The sequence below is a fragment of the Homarus americanus genome, unplaced genomic scaffold (assembly GCF_018991925.1).
Source record: "Homarus americanus isolate GMGI-L3 unplaced genomic scaffold, GMGI_Hamer_2.0 scaffold32583, whole genome shotgun sequence".
In the NCBI taxonomy this organism is placed as follows: Eukaryota; Metazoa; Arthropoda; class Malacostraca; order Decapoda; family Nephropidae; genus Homarus; species Homarus americanus.
Window position 1 is genome coordinate 14,806,069 of NW_024713129.1, and position 19,569 is coordinate 14,825,637.

At 37.9% G+C, this 19,569-nt stretch overlaps 1 protein-coding gene across 6 annotated transcripts in view; it reads left to right on the forward strand.

The window, feature by feature from the left end:
* The window catches only part of LOC121868386 (glycogenin-1-like), a 42,870-nt gene extending 30,737 nt beyond the window's left edge, over positions 1-12,133 (forward strand). For 3 of the 6 annotated variants that reach the window (XM_042368951.1, XM_042368983.1, XM_042368962.1), the window contains exons 2-8: positions 3,054-3,192; positions 3,618-3,792; positions 5,696-5,967; positions 6,205-6,382; positions 8,304-8,351; positions 9,268-9,354; positions 11,145-12,133. In XM_042368951.1, coding sequence (XP_042224885.1) covers positions 3,054-3,192; positions 3,618-3,792; positions 5,696-5,967; positions 6,205-6,382; positions 8,304-8,351; positions 9,268-9,354; positions 11,145-11,297 — 1,052 coding nt within the window. In that variant the 3' untranslated portion in view covers positions 11,298-12,133. Of the gene's footprint in view, positions 1-3,053; positions 3,193-3,617; positions 3,793-5,695; positions 5,968-6,204; positions 6,383-8,303; positions 8,352-9,267; positions 9,355-9,447; positions 10,614-11,144 lie in introns of those variants that run through there. The other 3 variants (XM_042368992.1, XM_042368973.1, XM_042369001.1) reach the window with 3 other exon arrangements.
* The last annotated feature ends 7,436 nt before the right edge of the window (positions 12,134-19,569 follow it).

A 19,569-nucleotide genomic window follows, 5' to 3' on the forward strand; every position in this document is an offset into this window, starting at 1 on the left:
AGCTTCGTTACGTAGTGCAGACTGTGACGAACATAAAGTTAATTTTACTTGTTAACGTAAATATGTAATTTCTTACTTAAATTCTCAGGGTTTTTTGTCGTATTAGGAGAATGAAAACTTTTACTTGGAATAAAACAAAATAAATGGTGGAAAAGTGGAAGTAATGTTGTCATGTATTACCGTGACGAAAGACTCGGAGAATATTAAACGCTATGGTCTGCCCCTCCTCTATACTACGCCAACATTTATGGTTTTATAATTCGATACGAATACACAATACATGGCTTCTTTAGTCGAGTTTGAAGGAGAGTGTAATAAGAGTAAATTGTGTAGCACCTACGATAAGGGAATAACAAAATCCCAGTTGGCGGGGTTCATCACAGTAGGCTGTTAACTACTAGGTGGCACAGCCTCTTATGTAACACTTGTCCACTTTTTTGTTTCCCACGCATTAGTTTAATAACACACATGGTTGTACGTTTTGTTGGGCGTGTCAATGAACGAGAAATAAGCTGGACCTTGTTATTGTGTTAATAAGTAACCTTGATAACGTGACTGATTATTATAACGTCCCTGAAGCTTGGATTTTTCTTCTCTGGTTGGTTGTGTCGACCATTAATGCGCCGATATACGCTTAACTTCACACAGGTGCACATAGTTTTTAAGCCAGGTGTAGTGAATATATCCCTTTTTTTTCTTGGAGGATCAGGAAGATTTGTCATTCGCCAACATATTTCACCTGATGATCAACCACGCTTAACGCTACCTGAGGGCTCAGGTTGGTTAAATTATAGGCGAATTGAACCTTTGGTGGGCTGTTTTTGTATTTATTGAGACTGAAGTTGACTGATGGCTAGGAATACTGTTCAGTGTGTTTGATCTCCCCTGATGCTAGTGCGTTGACAGGGAGAGGCTGTCAACACACACAACGAGAGAGAGAGAGACTGTCAATCTTAACACGAGCTTTAAGGGCTAAGACTGCAAACACTGCTGAGAATGTTATTGATGGTGATGCTGTACGTATTTATAACACTACTTGGCAACAACACCACTAGGATGACAGCCGTACTGCTGTGCCCCCGTATACTCTTACTTCACAGCCATTCATTTGGCCCTCAACTCGAGTGGTTTGTAAGATTACATGCTGGTGTTCGCGGTATTTTAGAACTGTTATGAAACTTGAATATACATCTTCTCTAGCGTTATCTTAAATGTAGTGAACATTGACCGCGTTATTTTCAATTGAGTAGCGTACATTTGGGATATTATTGTAATATTTTACTTTACCTTATCCTCTTTGTCACACCATACGGGATCAAGATGGTTGCCTTAAACATTAATAAAATGAATAAATATTTAGGTGCACAGTACAGTCTGATGTTGGTGTTTAAGGATCACAGCTTTGCCTTAAAAGACGCGTAGGCTAATGAATGAATGGAGGTGAGGGTCTGACACAGTGACCGTGAGGTATCCCCCCCTGTCCCACATACACACTTGGCCGGCCAGTACAACACTGGATTGAACCACTTGATGGTAGCCAAAGGTCGCTTCACACTTGTCTTTTTACCTTAAACCAAACTTTGACATTTTTTTTATCTACCGTTTGTTAGCTCAAGTTAGCGAAAGTAATATCGACAATATACACACACTAATGTTGAAATAATCTTTGTCGGTGTTAGACAAATTTTGCAAAGTATTTAATGAAAAAAATAGTGGAATTTCCAAACCCGCTTCAGGTTCTCGTGTGGAATAAAGTGGTCAGCTCTGTTGTGTGGACACTGTTGATGGATCATTATGGTGTAGTTGGCTTCCCTGGTGTATGGAGTACGCGTCATGCCACCGTAATGGAGAATAAGTTTGATCCCGTTTGCTGAACTGGGAATGTGGGTGTTGGTAGAGGAAGATTAATCGCTGGATGTAGGGAGGCCTGGGGAAGGGGGGTGGGGGAGCAGACGAATAATACCGCAGGAGGGCAGGGTTGATGCCCTTTGATTTTCATTATAGCGTACTGTACCTTATACACTTGTACAGTATAGTGTAAACTCCACCTCGGTCCACAAGCTCCAACAATGCTCGTTTTCATACCTATTGGTGACTTGTTCGCTATTGACAGTATGCTAAACTGGCTGAGTAATGTCTTGCTTCAAGTGGCTATACCCATTTAAGACACGGATGGAAAATACATAAAACATAAGTACCGGTGGGTCCTAACATGGGCTCCACCAGATAACCTTGTATGGGAGGCGGCTACAGTCCTGTAGGAACCACTTCATAGAAACATAACTCCTGTACTTTGGTATTGTTTTAGTAAGAGTCTTCGGATGTGCCGTAAATCATTATGGCATGTGGCAACAATGAGGGCGTGCGGGTGGGGACTAAAGGGCGCCGGTGTAGGGGACCGTTATTGGGGGAGGAGACAGGGTGTTGGCAGCGTACCTCGCTCTCCTGCCCGAATACCCATACACACCCCCCACCCTGCCCTAGACGCCTCCCTGCCCCTTGTTATTCGTGCTCTGCCTTTACTCCATTATACTAAGAATCTCTCCACATTTTACTTGGCCTCTCAAACTCCACCTTTTGTACTTTGCGACTTTGAATCTCAAAATCGGGAATGACTTTTTTATATTTGTGACACGTGGTGGTGCCTTTCATTGGTTAGTGAAGCAAACTCCAGTTTAGCCCTTAGAGGCATCCTACCCACCCCACTCTGGAGTCGCCACAAAAATACTTCTCATGTATGCCTCAAGCAGGTGTGAATACAGTTTTGTGAAAAACATTCATTAAACGTACTGTACTCTTATTGAAACAGACAAAATGCAGAAATTCATGTTCATTGCATACTGTGTGAAGGAATTTCTGCTGATACTTTAACCTGCAGATCAGATTTTACTATTGTGGGTTTCATTTCATTTAACATGGTTTTAAAGAACCTTCTTCAGTTGCACATACTGGTGATCCCAGCATAGCAAACAATCTTGCATAAATTCAACTAATCTATCTTGTGTACTTATAGCACAGAACTTGATAATAATAATAATAATGTTGCATTGCAGTGTCGCAGGCATATGTCACCCTGGCCACCAACGATGGCTATGCCATTGGAGCTCTGGTACTGGGACACTCCCTCCGCTCGAACAACACCACTAAAGACCTCGTCATCATGATCGCTCCTGCCGTCTCTGAAGCAATAAAGTAAGTGACTAATTTACATCACTTCACTACCAAGTTTCCCCATCACTTAGGTCGGTCCTCTAATCCTTAGATCATTGTGGTGTGATGAGGTTTTTGGTGTTTAAATTTTAATGAACACCAAAAAAACCTTAAGTCTATTTAACAGAGCAAAACTATTTTTAACTTGTGGTAATGTGATGTAATTAAGTTTATGTACGGTAGTTCCCAAAGGCAGATTAAACGTACCGGTAAATTGAGGCAACCAAGTTATTGAAAGAGATAAAACACAGAAAATTAATGAATATTGTACTGTTACTTTAAAGTAGAATTTTGTATTTTAAGATTGAAACAGGACATCTTGAAATAATATTTTAGTTAGCAGGTGTGGAAGAGGCTTGTTGTTGACTATTACTTGAGGAATAATGCTTGATTATCACCTTGGACAGGTCCATGTTGGAGTCCGTATTCAACAAAGTGATAATTGTAGACGTCCTGGACTCCAGAGACTCTGCTCACCTGTCACTCCTGAAGCGGCCAGAACTTGGGGTCACCTTCACCAAACTTCACTGCTGGACACTAACACAATACTCAAAATGTGTCTTCCTCGATGCTGATATGCTGGTAAGCTGCCTGCTGACCAAAAATTTATTATGCTAATTCACTTACGAAGGATTTATCTGAATACTGTATTGCATTCGGTCTTAGAAGGGAAAGAAAGGCCTTATTTGTGCCTCCTTTCTTCATGCTTTAGACAGTAATAATAAATCATAGATATAAAAGATGGTAAGCTGAAGACAATGTAGGTAGCAAAAGGACTGAAAAAAGGATGATATGTAGTGTAGTAGGTAGATATTAATAACCATGAAAGAGGAGGATTCAAGAAAGGAGGCTGTGTGTTGGGAAGAACGGCACTGGTCCAGAAAAGAATGCGGAGGTATGATGGAAGCATTTCCTCTTGGGACTGAAAAGAACCTGGGATATGGAAGGTTTTATTATTAGATATCAAGAGAATTATAGAAAAGTAATGTTGGAAGTAATGAAAATATGGCTATTCTTATTCAGTGGTAAATAAAAAAAACCAAATCCATGTGTATTTAAACTGAAGCAAGGGTTAGTTTTGGGAAGATGAGGAGCTGGTTCCCTATGAAAGAACACTGTTAAGATATGTAATGATATGGTGGTTCGGTATTTTCATGGCTGACACGTTATATCTAGAAGTGTAAGTAATAAGAGTGCAGAGGTCTTATTGCAACTATATCTTGCGCAAGTCAGGCCGCACCTCGATTATGCGGTTCAGTTCTGGTGCCCTTATTATATAATGGATATCAATTCACTAGAGTCGGTGCAGCGTAGAATGACGAAAATGATTCCGGGACTTAGAAACCTTCCATATCAGGATAGGTTAAAGAAACTAAACTTGCATTCCCTAGAAAGACAAAGAGTGCGGGGAGATATGATAGAAGTATTCAAGTGGGTGAAAGGAATCAATAAAGGGGATATAGATAAAGTTCTTATAATATCCGAGCAGGATAGGACTCGAAACAACTGATTTAAGTTGGATAAGTTTAGGTTTAGGAGGGAGATAGGAAGGGACTGGTTCACAAATAGGGTGGTGGACGAGTGGAACAAGCTTAGCAACTGTGTAGTAAGTGCTGGAATGCTGGAAAAGTTTCAAAAGGAGACTGGATTGATTCATGGATGATAGAGTGTGGTAGTAACTCTCGACAGGAGCTGACATGCACAGACCAACCGGCCTATTGCAGACTCCTTATGTAACGGATGAAAGCAGAGTGATGGTGAATGGGGCAGGTTTGATAGTGACTTCAGACTTCAAATGGGAGGAGGGTTGTATATGACATGGCTCAGGTGGGTGATTCAGAAGAAAAGGTTGCAAACCTTAAAATAATTTGGAAATGCCGAGGAGAAATTAGAGTAAGTTGAGGAAAGTGAAGAAAATATTACCTTGAATGGAGGGTTGCACAGTATGTAGGAGAGGTTGTTGGTGAGTGGATGACGAGTTGAGTTATACTGTAGCCGAGGGAAAGTATGGAAATGGATGCTTTAAGGTGGTGACTGGAAAGAGAGAGAGGGAGGAAACTGTCAGGGAAAGTAATGGTGGAGATGTGTAGAGGAGTAGTAGAGCTATTATTCTACAACTTTGAACTGAAGAATGCTGGAAAAATAATTAGCTTGAGAGGAAGATGTTAGGTGAATAGGGTCAAGAACAAAATACAGTACTGCAAAAATGTCATTTGGAAGTGGAATGTATATTAGACAGAGCTGATCAGGGTTTAATGTGGTAAACAAAACGTGGGCAAAAAGTGTTTTATTTAGAAGTGGATGGTTAAAACCATGAGAGGGATGAAGTAGGTGGGTTGTAGAGGAACTGTTTTGGTTGGGGAAGAGACCTCCAAGAAGCAGTGGTGTGCAAGTGTGATTAATGTATATTCGTAGATGGTGGTAGGTTTTAAGATAGCTTTGGGTTCACTTTCTGCATTTGAATAATATTGGCAAAACTTTTCAGTGTGTGCAAAACCCAGACGATCTCTTCTCTCATCCTGAACTCACTGCGGTTTGTGACATTGGATGGCCCGACTGCTTTAATTCCGGCATGTTTGTGCTTGTGCCTTCCGTAGACACATATGGCAAGCTCCTCCAACATGCAGAAACGAGTGGTAGCTTTGATGGAGGTGACCAAGGCCTTCTAAACTCTTACTTCCCTAATTGGCAACGGGTCTCCTTCATATACAACATGGTCGCCTCTGCTACATACACCTACTTACCAGCATACAAACAGTGAGCCACTATATTGGGAATTTAACATCTAAATATTATGATGCAATTATTTGTACTAGTTATTGTTGTAATTTATGAGTGAGGTCATTTCCTTCATAGTGTAAACTTTTATAATATTCAGAGCATTATTGCTTAAAATTTACAGCCAAAGGCTAGAAGTTTCACCACAATGCAGACTTTAGTTGAGATTTTTCGTAAAACTTCTTTGCAACAGAATCAACATCTCTCTACCTGCAGGTTTGGAGCAAATGCCAAGTTGGTTCATTTCCTTGGGGCTCTGAAGCCATGGCAGCACCGTTATGATGCCGGCTCTGGTTCAGTACACACGGCACCTGGCTACGAACACCTCGCTCCCTACCTCAACTCCTGGTGGGCACTCTACAATCGTCTTGTCAAACCAGGTGTCCCAGAAATGGTGGGTGATGTATTTCGTTTGCATTTTAAATTAATTATTCAAAGTGACGTTTTAGATCTGCCATAATCACACCTTTTTTTTGGAAAGTTGATTGTACAGTTTTAAAGTAAATGATAATGCTTATTTGTACAGACATTACATTCATACCATAACAGCTTGTTGATCGATTTTGTCCACTTTCAATGATCATTAAGGCAGACCTAGAATGTGTCGTGATTTTTTGGGATGCAAGTGTTTGTTGTAATGAAGCATGAGTCGAGTGCATGTGTTATATTTGAAGTAATTGTACTGTACTAATTGTATACACACGAGCAGTATTTATATTATGGAAGCACAAGTTTCTCTTGATTTACAGACAAATCTAACTTGTCAAACTAGCAGTTGACTGAAGCTTTTAAAGGTTGAAGCCGAATTTAAATTTTAAGATTAGAACAAATTATGGACAACAGAGAAGGGAGAGGGATGAGTCCGCACCTTATTCTCGCTCCCTCCTACAGTATTAGTTTTGTCTAGACTTGCTTGAATATTAGAAAACAGTATATTTGAACAACCTCTTTTGCTTCTTGATGAAGCGGCCATATTCCTCCTTAATAAAGAGGCTTATAATGTGCTTAACATTTTAGTGATAATTGGAGTACTCTACATCGGGAACTTCAAATACGTTCCTCGTTTTTCTGCTGTGTACTTATACCAGATTCACCGTTGTATCATCTGACTCGGTAGTTTAATTCTTTACGCTTGCTGATAGATGTTACTTATTTGGGCCTTTGGGAATTATTTCTTCCAGGTTTTGCATTTCTTGGATAATATATAGTAGGGTTACCATCTTTGTCATTACATTGAGCTTTCAAATACAATAAAACAAATTTTTCAGCGTTTCTCTTCAAACACTACCTGAACAGTTGTGCCTTTGCAAAAAAATAATAGTTCACTGAATCTCCTTAAAATGGTGATCCTTTTAAATGTTTGACGCGAGACTACTCCAGTATCTGTATTAAAGGGGACCGAGACATATAGTACAGTATAGGTAGTGAAGGCCAAATCTTGCTGGAGTTGGGACGTTAGAAGATGAATACCAAAATTCGGGAAGAAAAGGGATAATACTGTAGTGTCAAATGGTGGCAGTTTTGAGGAGTGTATGGAATTACAGAGTGACCTTAGAATTTTGGATCATTAACTTAAAACATATTTTGAAGATGATAAAAAAATTATCTGATCATTTGGCAAAGTTTTTGAGTGGGGAAGAAGACGTAAGGGAGGAGTTTGATGAGTACTGCTATAGTAATTTGGACCTTATGTGCACCTAGTCACAGTTGCCTTAATGACCTGTAAATAATGGTTTACATGATGAAATTATTTATAAAACGAAAAGACCGACTTCCATTATGGGACGGTGAGAGTGTGTGCTCTTGTTGATGCGTCTTCCTTGATTTATAAAGATCTTTCCTGTTGATAGGTTTTGGCTTTGGTTTCTTTACAGTTTATTATTTAAACACATTAAATGTTTTTTGTTACTCCTGTCATTACCTTCCACCTCAATTTCTTTTAAATTTAATGATTAATCACTTTCATATTGTCCCTTCCCTTTGCCACTCTGTAAAAAGTAAAAATGAAAAGACAATATAGTTTAAAGTGCCCCTACCCCACCCCAATGCTTACCATGGCTGTTTTGACGTATATATACTGGTAAGTGTTTGCCTGTGATGGTGTGTTATTATAAAAGAGTCCTTGAAGGAATGGTGTGGAACTATTTATTAATCCATTGTCTACAATATTTTAGTAGATGCTTTTTTAAAAATTTTGATATTTTATACCATCTTGTAATTTGATAATGAATCCCATAACATTTCCTACCTGCAGCTCCTGGTATTTTTGTGTTGGATGCATGCATTAATCCTGTAATGATTATATTCCCTCGCAGGATCTTCAAAGAGCGCTGGAAGTGAAGTCTCCTGTTGAAGAAGTAAAGGTAAAATTTTATATACTACCTAAATATTTATTAGACGGTTATAGTGTAATTATACATTGTAGGTATGTACAGTAGACTTACCAGGATTCCTTGTACTAACACAGGGGTCAAAACTTGTTTATACTTGACCAGACCACATATGGGGAGAGTCTGCAACACTGATGGTTCTTTATAGGAATTAAGTGTACATTAGCTTAATTATATTGTCAAGGAATGGCAACAAAAATAACTTGTACTGTACTAGGGTGAATTTGATTAAGTTTAAATCTTACCTCAAACTTGGAAAATATGGACACTGTAACAAAAGCTTTCAATGGAAAAAGCAAAACTTAACTAAGGCCATCTGTCTATATAACGAAACCATTAAGTAAAGCTGCTACTGTTCTCCCAAGTACCATAATTATTATTATACACCATAGCTTCACCACAGGACATGGGTCTTTGTGGTTAAATTATATAGATAATGCTGCGACATACTTTATATCTTGGTGTCTTCTGGGTGCTACATTTGTGTAAAAATGTTTGTCTTTTCCATAGGCTAGTACATGTGAGACTAACTAACTGATGTAGAAGCATAGTTTTGTGAGATCAATAAGTGCAACCCATTTATACCAGAATAAATGTTGCTTTCTGGTGGCATTACTTGCATTTTCACTGAGGATTTGTACATTATTGAATTGATTTTTACATAATGTTGGTTTGTAGATAAAAAAGTTTTGACCTCTGCACTCTCAATCTGTACAGTATCTGTTAGATTAGAATATGTGGGCCAGAATTAAGTGTATTGTACAGTAGTGGAAGTTGAACTTGTTCAGCCATAGTTATATAAAGACTTATTTCTGTATTTAGTCATTGTAAGCCTGAGTGATGCTAGTGTACTAATTTAGTGTATGGTTCCTTACACGCTGCTATCCAGGAAATTGAGGATCAGGTTAAAGTGAATGACTCAGAGGAGGAGCACGAAAACACGTGTGCCTCCGATCATGTGTATAACGGAGACGAGGTAATGGATGAATCGAGTGTTTCTTACAGAGTACTTCGCAATTTGGAGTGCCATTATGAATGTGTTTCTAATGGAATTGATCTTTCTAATAAGGACAGGAGTGGCAATAAGGAGAGTGAAAACTTAGACATGGCAGCTCCAACAGAGAGCGAGGTGCAGGAGGTAAACAAGTCTTGTTACTATGAATCTTTTCTGACTTGGATGGGGCAAGGAGGCAAAGCTTTGTCTTGAAAATCCACGTGAAGACCTCGACTAAATTTTGAGGTGGAGGACTTGGCCTGCTTTGAGCTGCTGATTTTTACAAAGATGTGCATGTGGTTTTTTGGAATATTTCTTCACTTTAAATTTCTTGAATATTCCTGATTCCACAAATTGGTCATTGGGATTGATTCACTCACTTGGCTATCCTTGCAACATGAATTGCTTGTTGTCATGGGGTTTATATGTGGATTATTATGAGCTTAATTTTCTTGCTCTTGTCCTTATATCTGGCACTTTTCCCCCAAGTTTTAGATTGACAGAAATGTATACTGTATTGCAGTACAAGTGGTAATCGGGAAAATTTCACAGCCAGACATCAATGTATTGTTGTTCATGAAATAATTCTGGTGTTTTTAAATTTTGTAACAACTGAGTTTTGCCATTTTAGAAGTTTTGTTGGTCCCACTCTTATGTTCTATAACCTTGGGCATAGGATGGATAGCGACCAGATTATTAACAGGTAAAAGTTGTGGAGATTTAGGAGAATGGGGAAGCAGTATATATATTATTGTTAATGGTTACCAATGTAATAATACACGGGTCAGAACATGCATGTGAAACTGCAGTCAAACTTTATCGCACCTTTTTTGCATGTTAAATCTACACATTTTGTTTTTTCTCTTGCTGATGCCGGTCAACATAATATTCTCGTAACATTGTCATACAGCAGGTAATCCAACGTAACTACTTGTTCAGGGTCCCAAGACAGGATAGAACTCCATATAGTATTGATGGCATTTAAAATTTTGAAGTGTGAAAAGGATTTGCTTTTTCCCCACATGATGGTAATTGGTTTTATTTAATACATTTATTACCAGGAATTTGGTCCTTTATCATGCAGCATTATATTTGTTAAATTCTTGACTTAACTTATCCAAAAATTAAGAAAATAAATTGTTCAACCAGTGTCTAGGTTATTGACTATAGTTAGAAAAACCATATTCTAAATTTTCATTCTCTGCATTGTTAAAAATCACTAGTGAAGTTATTTACAACATCCTGCCTTGGGTTCCTCCTCAGCACTGCTTTTGCTACACTTGTATTGGCCATCTTTTTGACATAGATCTTATTTCAGATTGTCGTCTTTGACATGTATGGGTTTTCATTCTGGATTCGTCCCTTCTTAAGTATTTGGTGATTTTATATTTACCATTCTCCAGTTAATCTCCACACCACCAGACTTGTATCATTACATATGTGAAAAAATGTTGACAAGCTGCTTTGTGCTTGAAAGTACTATAGTGTATACAGTACTACTTAAAAATCATGGCAAACAGTTTGGCTAGTGTAGACTGTAGAGGTTGGGATACAAATTTTCTGATTACCCCTTGTATTTTAAGTGTATTAAGTGTCCTTCAGAGTGTAAGTACTGTACTCTTTAAAAGAAGTCAAATTGACATCTTGAAATTTAACCTGAATATTTCTTTTAGCATAGTTAAGTTATAAAGTTGTTTTATCAAAGGAATGGTAAATAATTAAAATATGTACAATAGTAAAGAAATAAATACTAATATTAAACACACACATAGGTTGCGCAACAGTTGTCTGGGCTGAGCGTGGCGCATGAAAGTCTTCAGGAAGGACAAGCCAGGTGGGAGCGCGGGGAACCTGACTACCTGGGTCGGGACTCCTTCGCCAACATCCAGGCCTACATCGATTCTAAAATAAAAAATGGGAAGTAACTCCGCAGCGGGGTTCTGTGCACATTCATTTCTCCTGGAGTACTGTAGGAGTGACTGTATGGAATGAACAGATAGGTAATGAAGAATTAAGTGGATGGACTATAGACAATTTATTGGCATCTAGAATGGGAATTGTTGAAAATCGTGGTTTTGAGTGCTTTTGTCTGTCTTGAGCCTCGAACTGTTGTAACGGTTTTAAATTGTTGCTGGCTCGACTACAACTCTTAAGCACTTTGAAAGTGTACATTGGTGTTCCAATTTGGCATTTTAATGCATTATATTACTGCAGCACTAAAATTAGGAAAGTATATTACTTTGTCTTGTCAGTTACAAAGCCTTTTTATATTGATTGCTGGTAATGCTACACGTCACATAATCCTCTCAGTACTATGACCTTCCTTGAAGAGGAAGATCCCTTCATTGCTTAAGCTTCATTGTTAGCTGCGAACTGTGCCTGTACTACTTAGCACACAGCTCATGTCTTTGATCTACAGGGAATCTCAGTTTTGTGTTTAATTGGGTTTAACTCTAGTCTAATTTGTTGCTCAATTTCTTTTATATAATGTAATTTACTCAGTGCCTTTATTGGAAGATAGATGTGTTAAAGGGTGCCACAGGTACTTGGGGTCCTGACAGAATATTATGGCTCTCCATAGCTTGTGAACTTGGGCATCATTAGCACTAATAAGGTACAGTGTGGTAAAAAATTGGAAAGAAATTTCATTGTTCAGACATTCCGCATTGCCCAAAATATTTCCCTAAAAGAAATTATTCTAGGATTCGTAAAATGTGCCAAAATGGTTGGTATGTGCCACTTGAATAAAGGATAAGCATGATATTTTGTTTTCTGTTACCAGTTTTGTTTGTTTGAATTATTTTCCAGGTTTTGCTGGAGTATCACAGATCCAAGCATTAATCTGCAGAAACCAGCTTTATTTATTGGATTGACTAAGACTACTTGTACAGATATGACGCCTCTGCCCCTCATGACAATAACGTTGTACAGTACTGGCATATCCACTGTCCATTAAACCAAATTAAGGCCTTTAGCTAGGTTTAAGATCTTGGGTGTGATTCTGTGATACTGACAATAGAATTCTAGAGATTCCCAAAGGTTTAGCAGCAATTTTATATTGTACACGTGAGCCTTGTTGAATTCATAACTTCAGGATAACTTGATTGTTAGTTAAGAATTTGATGAACTTTGTTGATAGTTGTAGTCCGTTTATATCCAAAGTACTGTACTACAGAAAAAATGAATAGTGAAAACTAATTTGGAATTTAAGTGACATTTTGCCTGAATGTTATACTGACAGCCCAACAGTATGATGGAACAACATCTTTTAAAGAGTTTGAAATGAATAATTGACAAATTTTTTATGTAGACAATCGCATTTATAGATGTGGGTGACGTAGACATTTCTTTGTTCCTGCATGACCTACGGTACTGATGGTTGTTGAGATGATAATTCCATCACGACTTTCTGTAATAAATTCGATCTAGAATATAATACATCCATGAATTTGTCCAACATCTTAAAGTTTTCCACTTGGCAGTATTATTGGTGCTATATAAATTCTTACCACTTTTATTATTTACTTGTAACTTTGTACTGTACAGTAGTGTAATATTGGTTTAGTATCAACCATTGGTAAACCTCTGTCCCTTACTGCTGTAGGTCACTAACAGATGGTAACAGGATTAATGGTATTTGAGAATAAGTAGACACAATTGTGGTGCTGTACGTGTTTGTTCATGTACTGTGTGTGTTCATTTGCATTAATTTGGTGTTCAGTATTAGACAAATTATTCAACAAGAACTTTGCATTAATACCTGGGTGGGAATTGTACTGTCCAGCTATGTTCTTCAGAGGAACATAAAGATTATTATTCTTTATAAACTTGTAATGTTTTTCATAATAGGGCTTATAGTCGAAGTTCAAATCTCATTTTTGCTTTAGTAATTAATAATATATTCCAAACTCGGTACGAATGTACAGTACATAACCTTTAGGAAGAAGTTTGTATAGTACTGTTATATTGTAAAAAAAAAGAAAGCTACAACTTGTCCTTGGTTTTCCTTGATCAACTTCTTAACTAACATTAGCAAAGTCTTCATTACTGTAGGGGACGGACACCTGTCCCATCACAATTTATTTTATTCTCGATCAATTCCATATAATTAGTTATCCATTTTTAGATATTAGGGAGCACAGTTCTGTAAAACCAGACTGGTAAAAATCAGTTGCCTAAAAGAATCCCTGAAACAAAATTTGAAGATTAACTTGTAGGAAATTTGGACCTAGGAAAGGTCTGTCAGCAGCTGATATCCTTAGTGATTGCTGTGTATGTATAATCTTGTCAAATGTTAACATCTTGAGGTTTGACAAGCTCTTAATAGTGAAGGAATATATGGTCTGCTGTCGTATCAATTGACCTACAATTAACATTTACTTAGGAGAATTTACAATAATTGTAAAATTAACAAGATTTTACACTGGTCTGCTTAAAGTTTTCATTCACTTGTACTTGTAGGGGTCGAGTGACTGATATGTACAGTTCTTTGGAGCTTGATTTTACAGGTACAGTAGGGTCAGGATATATCGCGAGGAAGGGCACAACGATGTTTGCTATACTGTATACTAAATCGCAATATATAATTACAGTACGATGTAATCAATGGGGAAAATAGGGTTAGTTTCTGGAGGCCAATAAAAGTGACTAAACTTGATGAGTTTATTTTCTTATGAACTAAAGCACCAATGCACACTAGACTCGGGAACAACAGGCCGTTTCGATATCGATATCAAGGAACAACAGGCTGTTTCAATATCAAGGAACACCCGACTCGGCAGCTGATGCACCGTCCCGGGAACATCAGACTCGGCAGCAGACGCCACACTGCCACCATCATATTTTCGTTCCCACATCAACTTAAGAGTTTAATTGTATTTTTTCATTCATCTGTGTCATGTCCAAAGAAGGTCACATACCATAAACTGTACAATCGCCCACAAAAGTCCTGTCGCTTCTCCTGAGCCATGAATTTGTGAACCCAAATCATTCACGGACAGAATACTGCATTGGCGTTTACCGCTTCGATTTGACGAGTCGTGGTTTAAGAGGAGAGGTGACAGGACTTTTGTGGGTGACTACACTATCAACACATTCATGAAACCTCAACAGAATGACTACATTTGAAAACTGTGTAATAATATTCTAATGTGACATTTATTATCACATGTTACTTATGTCAAATGAATAAGAAAACATTTTGATACAGCATATATGTATTATTGTATGCAAATGATAAAAGATAACTAATCGAGTCCATTATTTATGTATCTTGCTTTGGGGTGATATATATTTTTCTTTTCAATGATATACAATACTTTCCTGCATTAAGGTTGTGTTATTGTACTGAAGTGACTAAACTGTGCTGTGAATCTTATGTCCATCATTAATGTAAGAAATTAATAACTGTATATTCTCTGCTGTCCATGGGTGATGTTAAGGGAGTACAGTATGTTGGAATGTCTAAATCAAATTAGTTATCCATGTTGGTGACTTGTGTGAAATTTTCAGTTTGTGTATAATCTCCAAAATATTCTCCCACAACTGAGGAAAGAAATATACAGGGTATGTATGATGCTACAAGGTTCTGGAAGTAATAAAAAGAAAACAATTATACTGTATATGTTTACCAATCCTATCTCGATTTGATATTTTTTCCAGCATATTAGCCATTCAGGCTGTCGGTCTGTTCTTTGGTTAAGCATGTGTGTGTGTCCACCTCACAGTGGGAGGGGGAAGGGGGAGACTTCCCTCAGATTACCTGAAGATTGAAGATAGAACACCTCAGCTTATTTCACCTAAAGCTTTGACACCCCCAGCTTATTTCACCTGAAGATTACACACCCCAAGCTTATTTCACCTGAATATTACACACCCACAGCTTATTTTACTTAAGATTAGACACCACAGCATATTTCAACACACCACACTGCACAACAGCATTGCACTCCAGCCAGGTGCCAATGGTGCCAGGTGGTGATATCCCCCTCCCTCCCCCACTACCCCCCTCCCCACCCCCACACACACTAATTGAAGCAGGAACCAGGGAGGCAACAACACTCACTTTTATTTTTTTACCTTTATCCTCGTCACTTGGGCAGGCGGTCACGCCTCTTTTATGTACTGTTAACAAGTACTTGCCAATAGTGCATAACAGACGTGACCACAGGTGTTGTCAAAAGGTTTTCAGCATGTGTTGTCAAATGGTGTTTCAGCTGGTATTGTCAAAAGGTGTCCGCACATCTGTTGCCAAGGTTCCTGGTGAGAAACTAAGTATCCCAAGTGCAAACACGTATTCAACAGAGATCACAAGTAGCAGGATTTATTTAAATAGAATTACCAACACACACACCCACGTTAGGATTTGCATCAACTCTCGCGCACACATTTACGTACAGTGGTCCCTCGGTTAACGAACACAATTCGTTCCAGAAGGTCGTTCGTTAAACGAAACCATTGTTTCAATGGGATTTTGGGTAATTGGTTCCAGCTCACCGAAAATTACATACAAATTAAAAATAAATGCAGTAAAGTACACTTACTTTGAGGTGTGCATGTAGAAGGCTCCTGGTTGATGATGATGATGATGATGGGAATTAGAAGTGGGGGTGGAGAAGGGAGAAGAGAAGGAAGTGGGGGTGGAAGAGAAATCACCCCATGCTTCATGCTGCCATTTCACCCATAAAATTTTAAGTTTACTTGGTGTAATTCAGGATTATTTTCTTTAAATCAACACTGCACTGCACTATATATTGTCAATATGTAAAATAAATTTCAGAATGACCAATAATAGTACTGTAAAAATAGTTTATGTTCAAGAGAGTCTCAAGCAAGATGTTACCGGTACCTGTTTGGCGCGCTAAAAACTAGTTTCCTGTACTTCAATTATGTTCATTAATTGTTAAAATGACTAAAAATTTTAATAAATTTTTTTTCAAATTATTGAATAGTACAACCTTCTTGATATTTACTCTAATGGGAACGAATTTAAGCCCTAGAACTGATTACTGTATTGGTGGACTAATATTCCAGCTGGTGAGCAAGCGAAAACATGTTGAGAAGAATTCGTAAGGAATTCGTTAACCAAATTGAAGATTCATATGGAAGGTAATGCGTTAACCGAGGGATCACTATAATCGCATACAGTATTCCCTTTACCAAACTCTAAGAACGTGGAGTAGAAATTAAAATATAAAAAATAAATACATTTATCTTTTTACGTTTTTACTTTTATTCTCTTCCCTTTTGGACCCATCCACATATTTTTCAATGTCTTTCTATTTTGTATAACTTTTTATCGTGTCATGTGTCAGCGAATTAATTGGGGTATCAAATTCTCATACACTGTTGTCAAGTACAGTGGGGTATGCTATTGTAGTGGAATTCTCCCCTACAAACGCTGTTTGTCGCTGCCTAGCCGACCCCACCAATTCCCCAGTGTATGCCTCGTGGTCTAGATCAACCAGCGCCGCCATACATCACGGAGCGGGGGTCAACTGCTAAGCCACGCCTACCCCTGCTATTTGAGACCTGACCTCGTGGTGATCTCTCTCTTTCTACCTACAGCCGCAGCCAGCAACACCTCCTCCTCCGCCGCTGCCTGGCGGCCTTCCCTCGCTCCTCCGCCTGCCTGGCGGTCCTCTCTCCCGCTGGCGAGCATGGCGACCCACAAGCTGTCCTTCTCTGAGCGTCCTCACCAACCAGCTCTCTCTACATCACGCTTGTAACCATGCTGCCTTCCCAGCACCAAGCTGCATTGTACATCCAATACAATATGTATATAGAGAGCACATTGTGAGTTTCCTTTCTCCATCCTATCCTGAGTGTGAACCAAACATATCATACCCCACAAATGGTGACCCCGGAGTGACCCGAACACCCTACTACTACTACCACTATTACTACTACTACTACTACTACGGATCCTACTACGAATATTCCTATAACGAACGGTTTTACCTATAAAATTGAGAATGCTATAACGAACGAAACTCCTACAACGAACATTATTTAAATTTATTTTTTCTAATTTATTGTTTTTTATTACAAATATTAATGATATTCTATATTTCAAGGGTTTAGATGCATATTTATGCACTTTTTTACAATTTTTACAATTTTATATTATATTTTTCAGTGTTAAGTGGTTGTATTTGGGGGCCTGGAACGGATTAATCCTATAACGAACGAATGCTATAGCGAACAAGGTTCTAGAACCAATTAGATTCGTTATAGCATACCCCACTGTGTGGAGGACATTGGGGCTCTTGAATGCATCTAATATTTAATAAGCTTGACTCAACCTTATTACTAAATTTATAACACACATTGAAGATCACACACACTGCACATGGTAATTAATCCCTTCACCAATACCCGGCTCCTCCCTTCCCTGTAATTTTTCACCCTCTCCTACCCCTCTTCAGCTGTGAGAAAGGTAGCTTTATACCTCAAGTTATCAGTCTAGTGGAAGAGCACCACACACACATCTGTTGCCGCTCACACACACTGCAAGGCCACACAAAGAATTTAAAATAGTATACACATGAATTATCGTTGTGATTTTGATTGAAGTTTTAGTTATATTGATAGAAAAAAAATAATTAAAACTGGCTAGATCATTGAGGGAAATACTTGTAATCAATAGAAACAAGAGAAAAAATTACTTTGGTTGTATAAGTATTGTAGGTAGGGATGATTGTAGAATGATAGACTATCACATATTCTGCCCTATTAAAGTGTGAAGTCGAGGGTGAAGGAGTGGGATACGAGTTATTTTGGGTTCACACTCAGGATGGGATGGAGAAAGGAAACTCACAATGTGCTCTCTGTATACATATTGTATTGGATGTACAATGCAGCTTGGTGCTGGGAAGGCAGCTTGGTTACAAGCGTGATGTAGAGAGAGCTGGTTGGTGAGGACGCTCAGAGGAGGACCAGCTTGTGGGTCGCCGGCAGGAGCGAGGGCCGCCAGGCAGCGGCGGAGGAGGAGGTGTAGCTTGCTGCGGCTGTAGCTAGAAGATAGTGGTCACCACGAGGTCAGGTCTTTTATAGCGGAGGTAGGCGTGGCTTAATAGTTGACCTCCGCTCCGTGGGCGGCGCTGGTTGACCTAGACCACGAGGCATACACTGGGGAATTCACGGGATCGGCTACTCAGCGACAAACAGCGTTTGTAGGGGAGAAATCCACTACAAAGGGCCAGGCCAGTATTTTAACTGATCGGTTGATTTATCTTGTATCTTTCAGAAAGAAAACCTTTTTGTAAATGTCAGTAATGTGTGTGTGTATGCGCGAACTAGTAGTAAATGCATATGTAGGTCTAACACACACTATATATATATATATATATATATATATATATATATATATATATATATATATATATATATATATATATATATATATATATATATTTTTCTTCTTTCCTTGTGGTTATCAGCATATACCTAGATCACGCGCACCTACAGTGATTTACTTGCATATATATATATATATATATATATATATATATATATATATATATATATATATATATATATATATATATATATATATATATATATATATATGTATATATACTTTATCAGTCAACATATCTGTTTAACATTTATATATTTATTATCCATTATTATTTGTTACGCACTCCATTCGATTTTGTCAAGAGAATGAATGAAAAAAAAATCAATAAAAAGTAGGTCTAGGCTAGGGTCAACCAGCAGCTGCAACGTCTCACAACTGTCACTTCTGGCATGAAGGGGACAGTTGCGTTTAACATACTTTTAGATTACTATGTTTTAAGATTTTGGGTATCATTTATCTGTTAAAGGGTCATTGTAATAATTATTATTAATAAATCCTTAAAAAATATATTATTTATTTTATTTCGATATTAATATCAATAAAAACAAAAAACAAATGACTAAAATTAGGTAAAAGAAATACCTTTAAGCGTTGATAGTATATTTATCCCATAAGAACGCATGGAATTTACTCGTACCCTTAAAACTAGTCAAAACTTATCATACTTAAATAACTACAATTAAGATAATTGATTATTGGCTTAAAACATAGATTTAAAATTAAAATTTAGTAATAATTTTATTATTACATTATTTGAAATGTCGTTGTTTTTTTTATCTAGTAGAGAGAATTTAGGTAATGACAATAGTCCTTGTTTTACTTTTTGTTAACTGTGA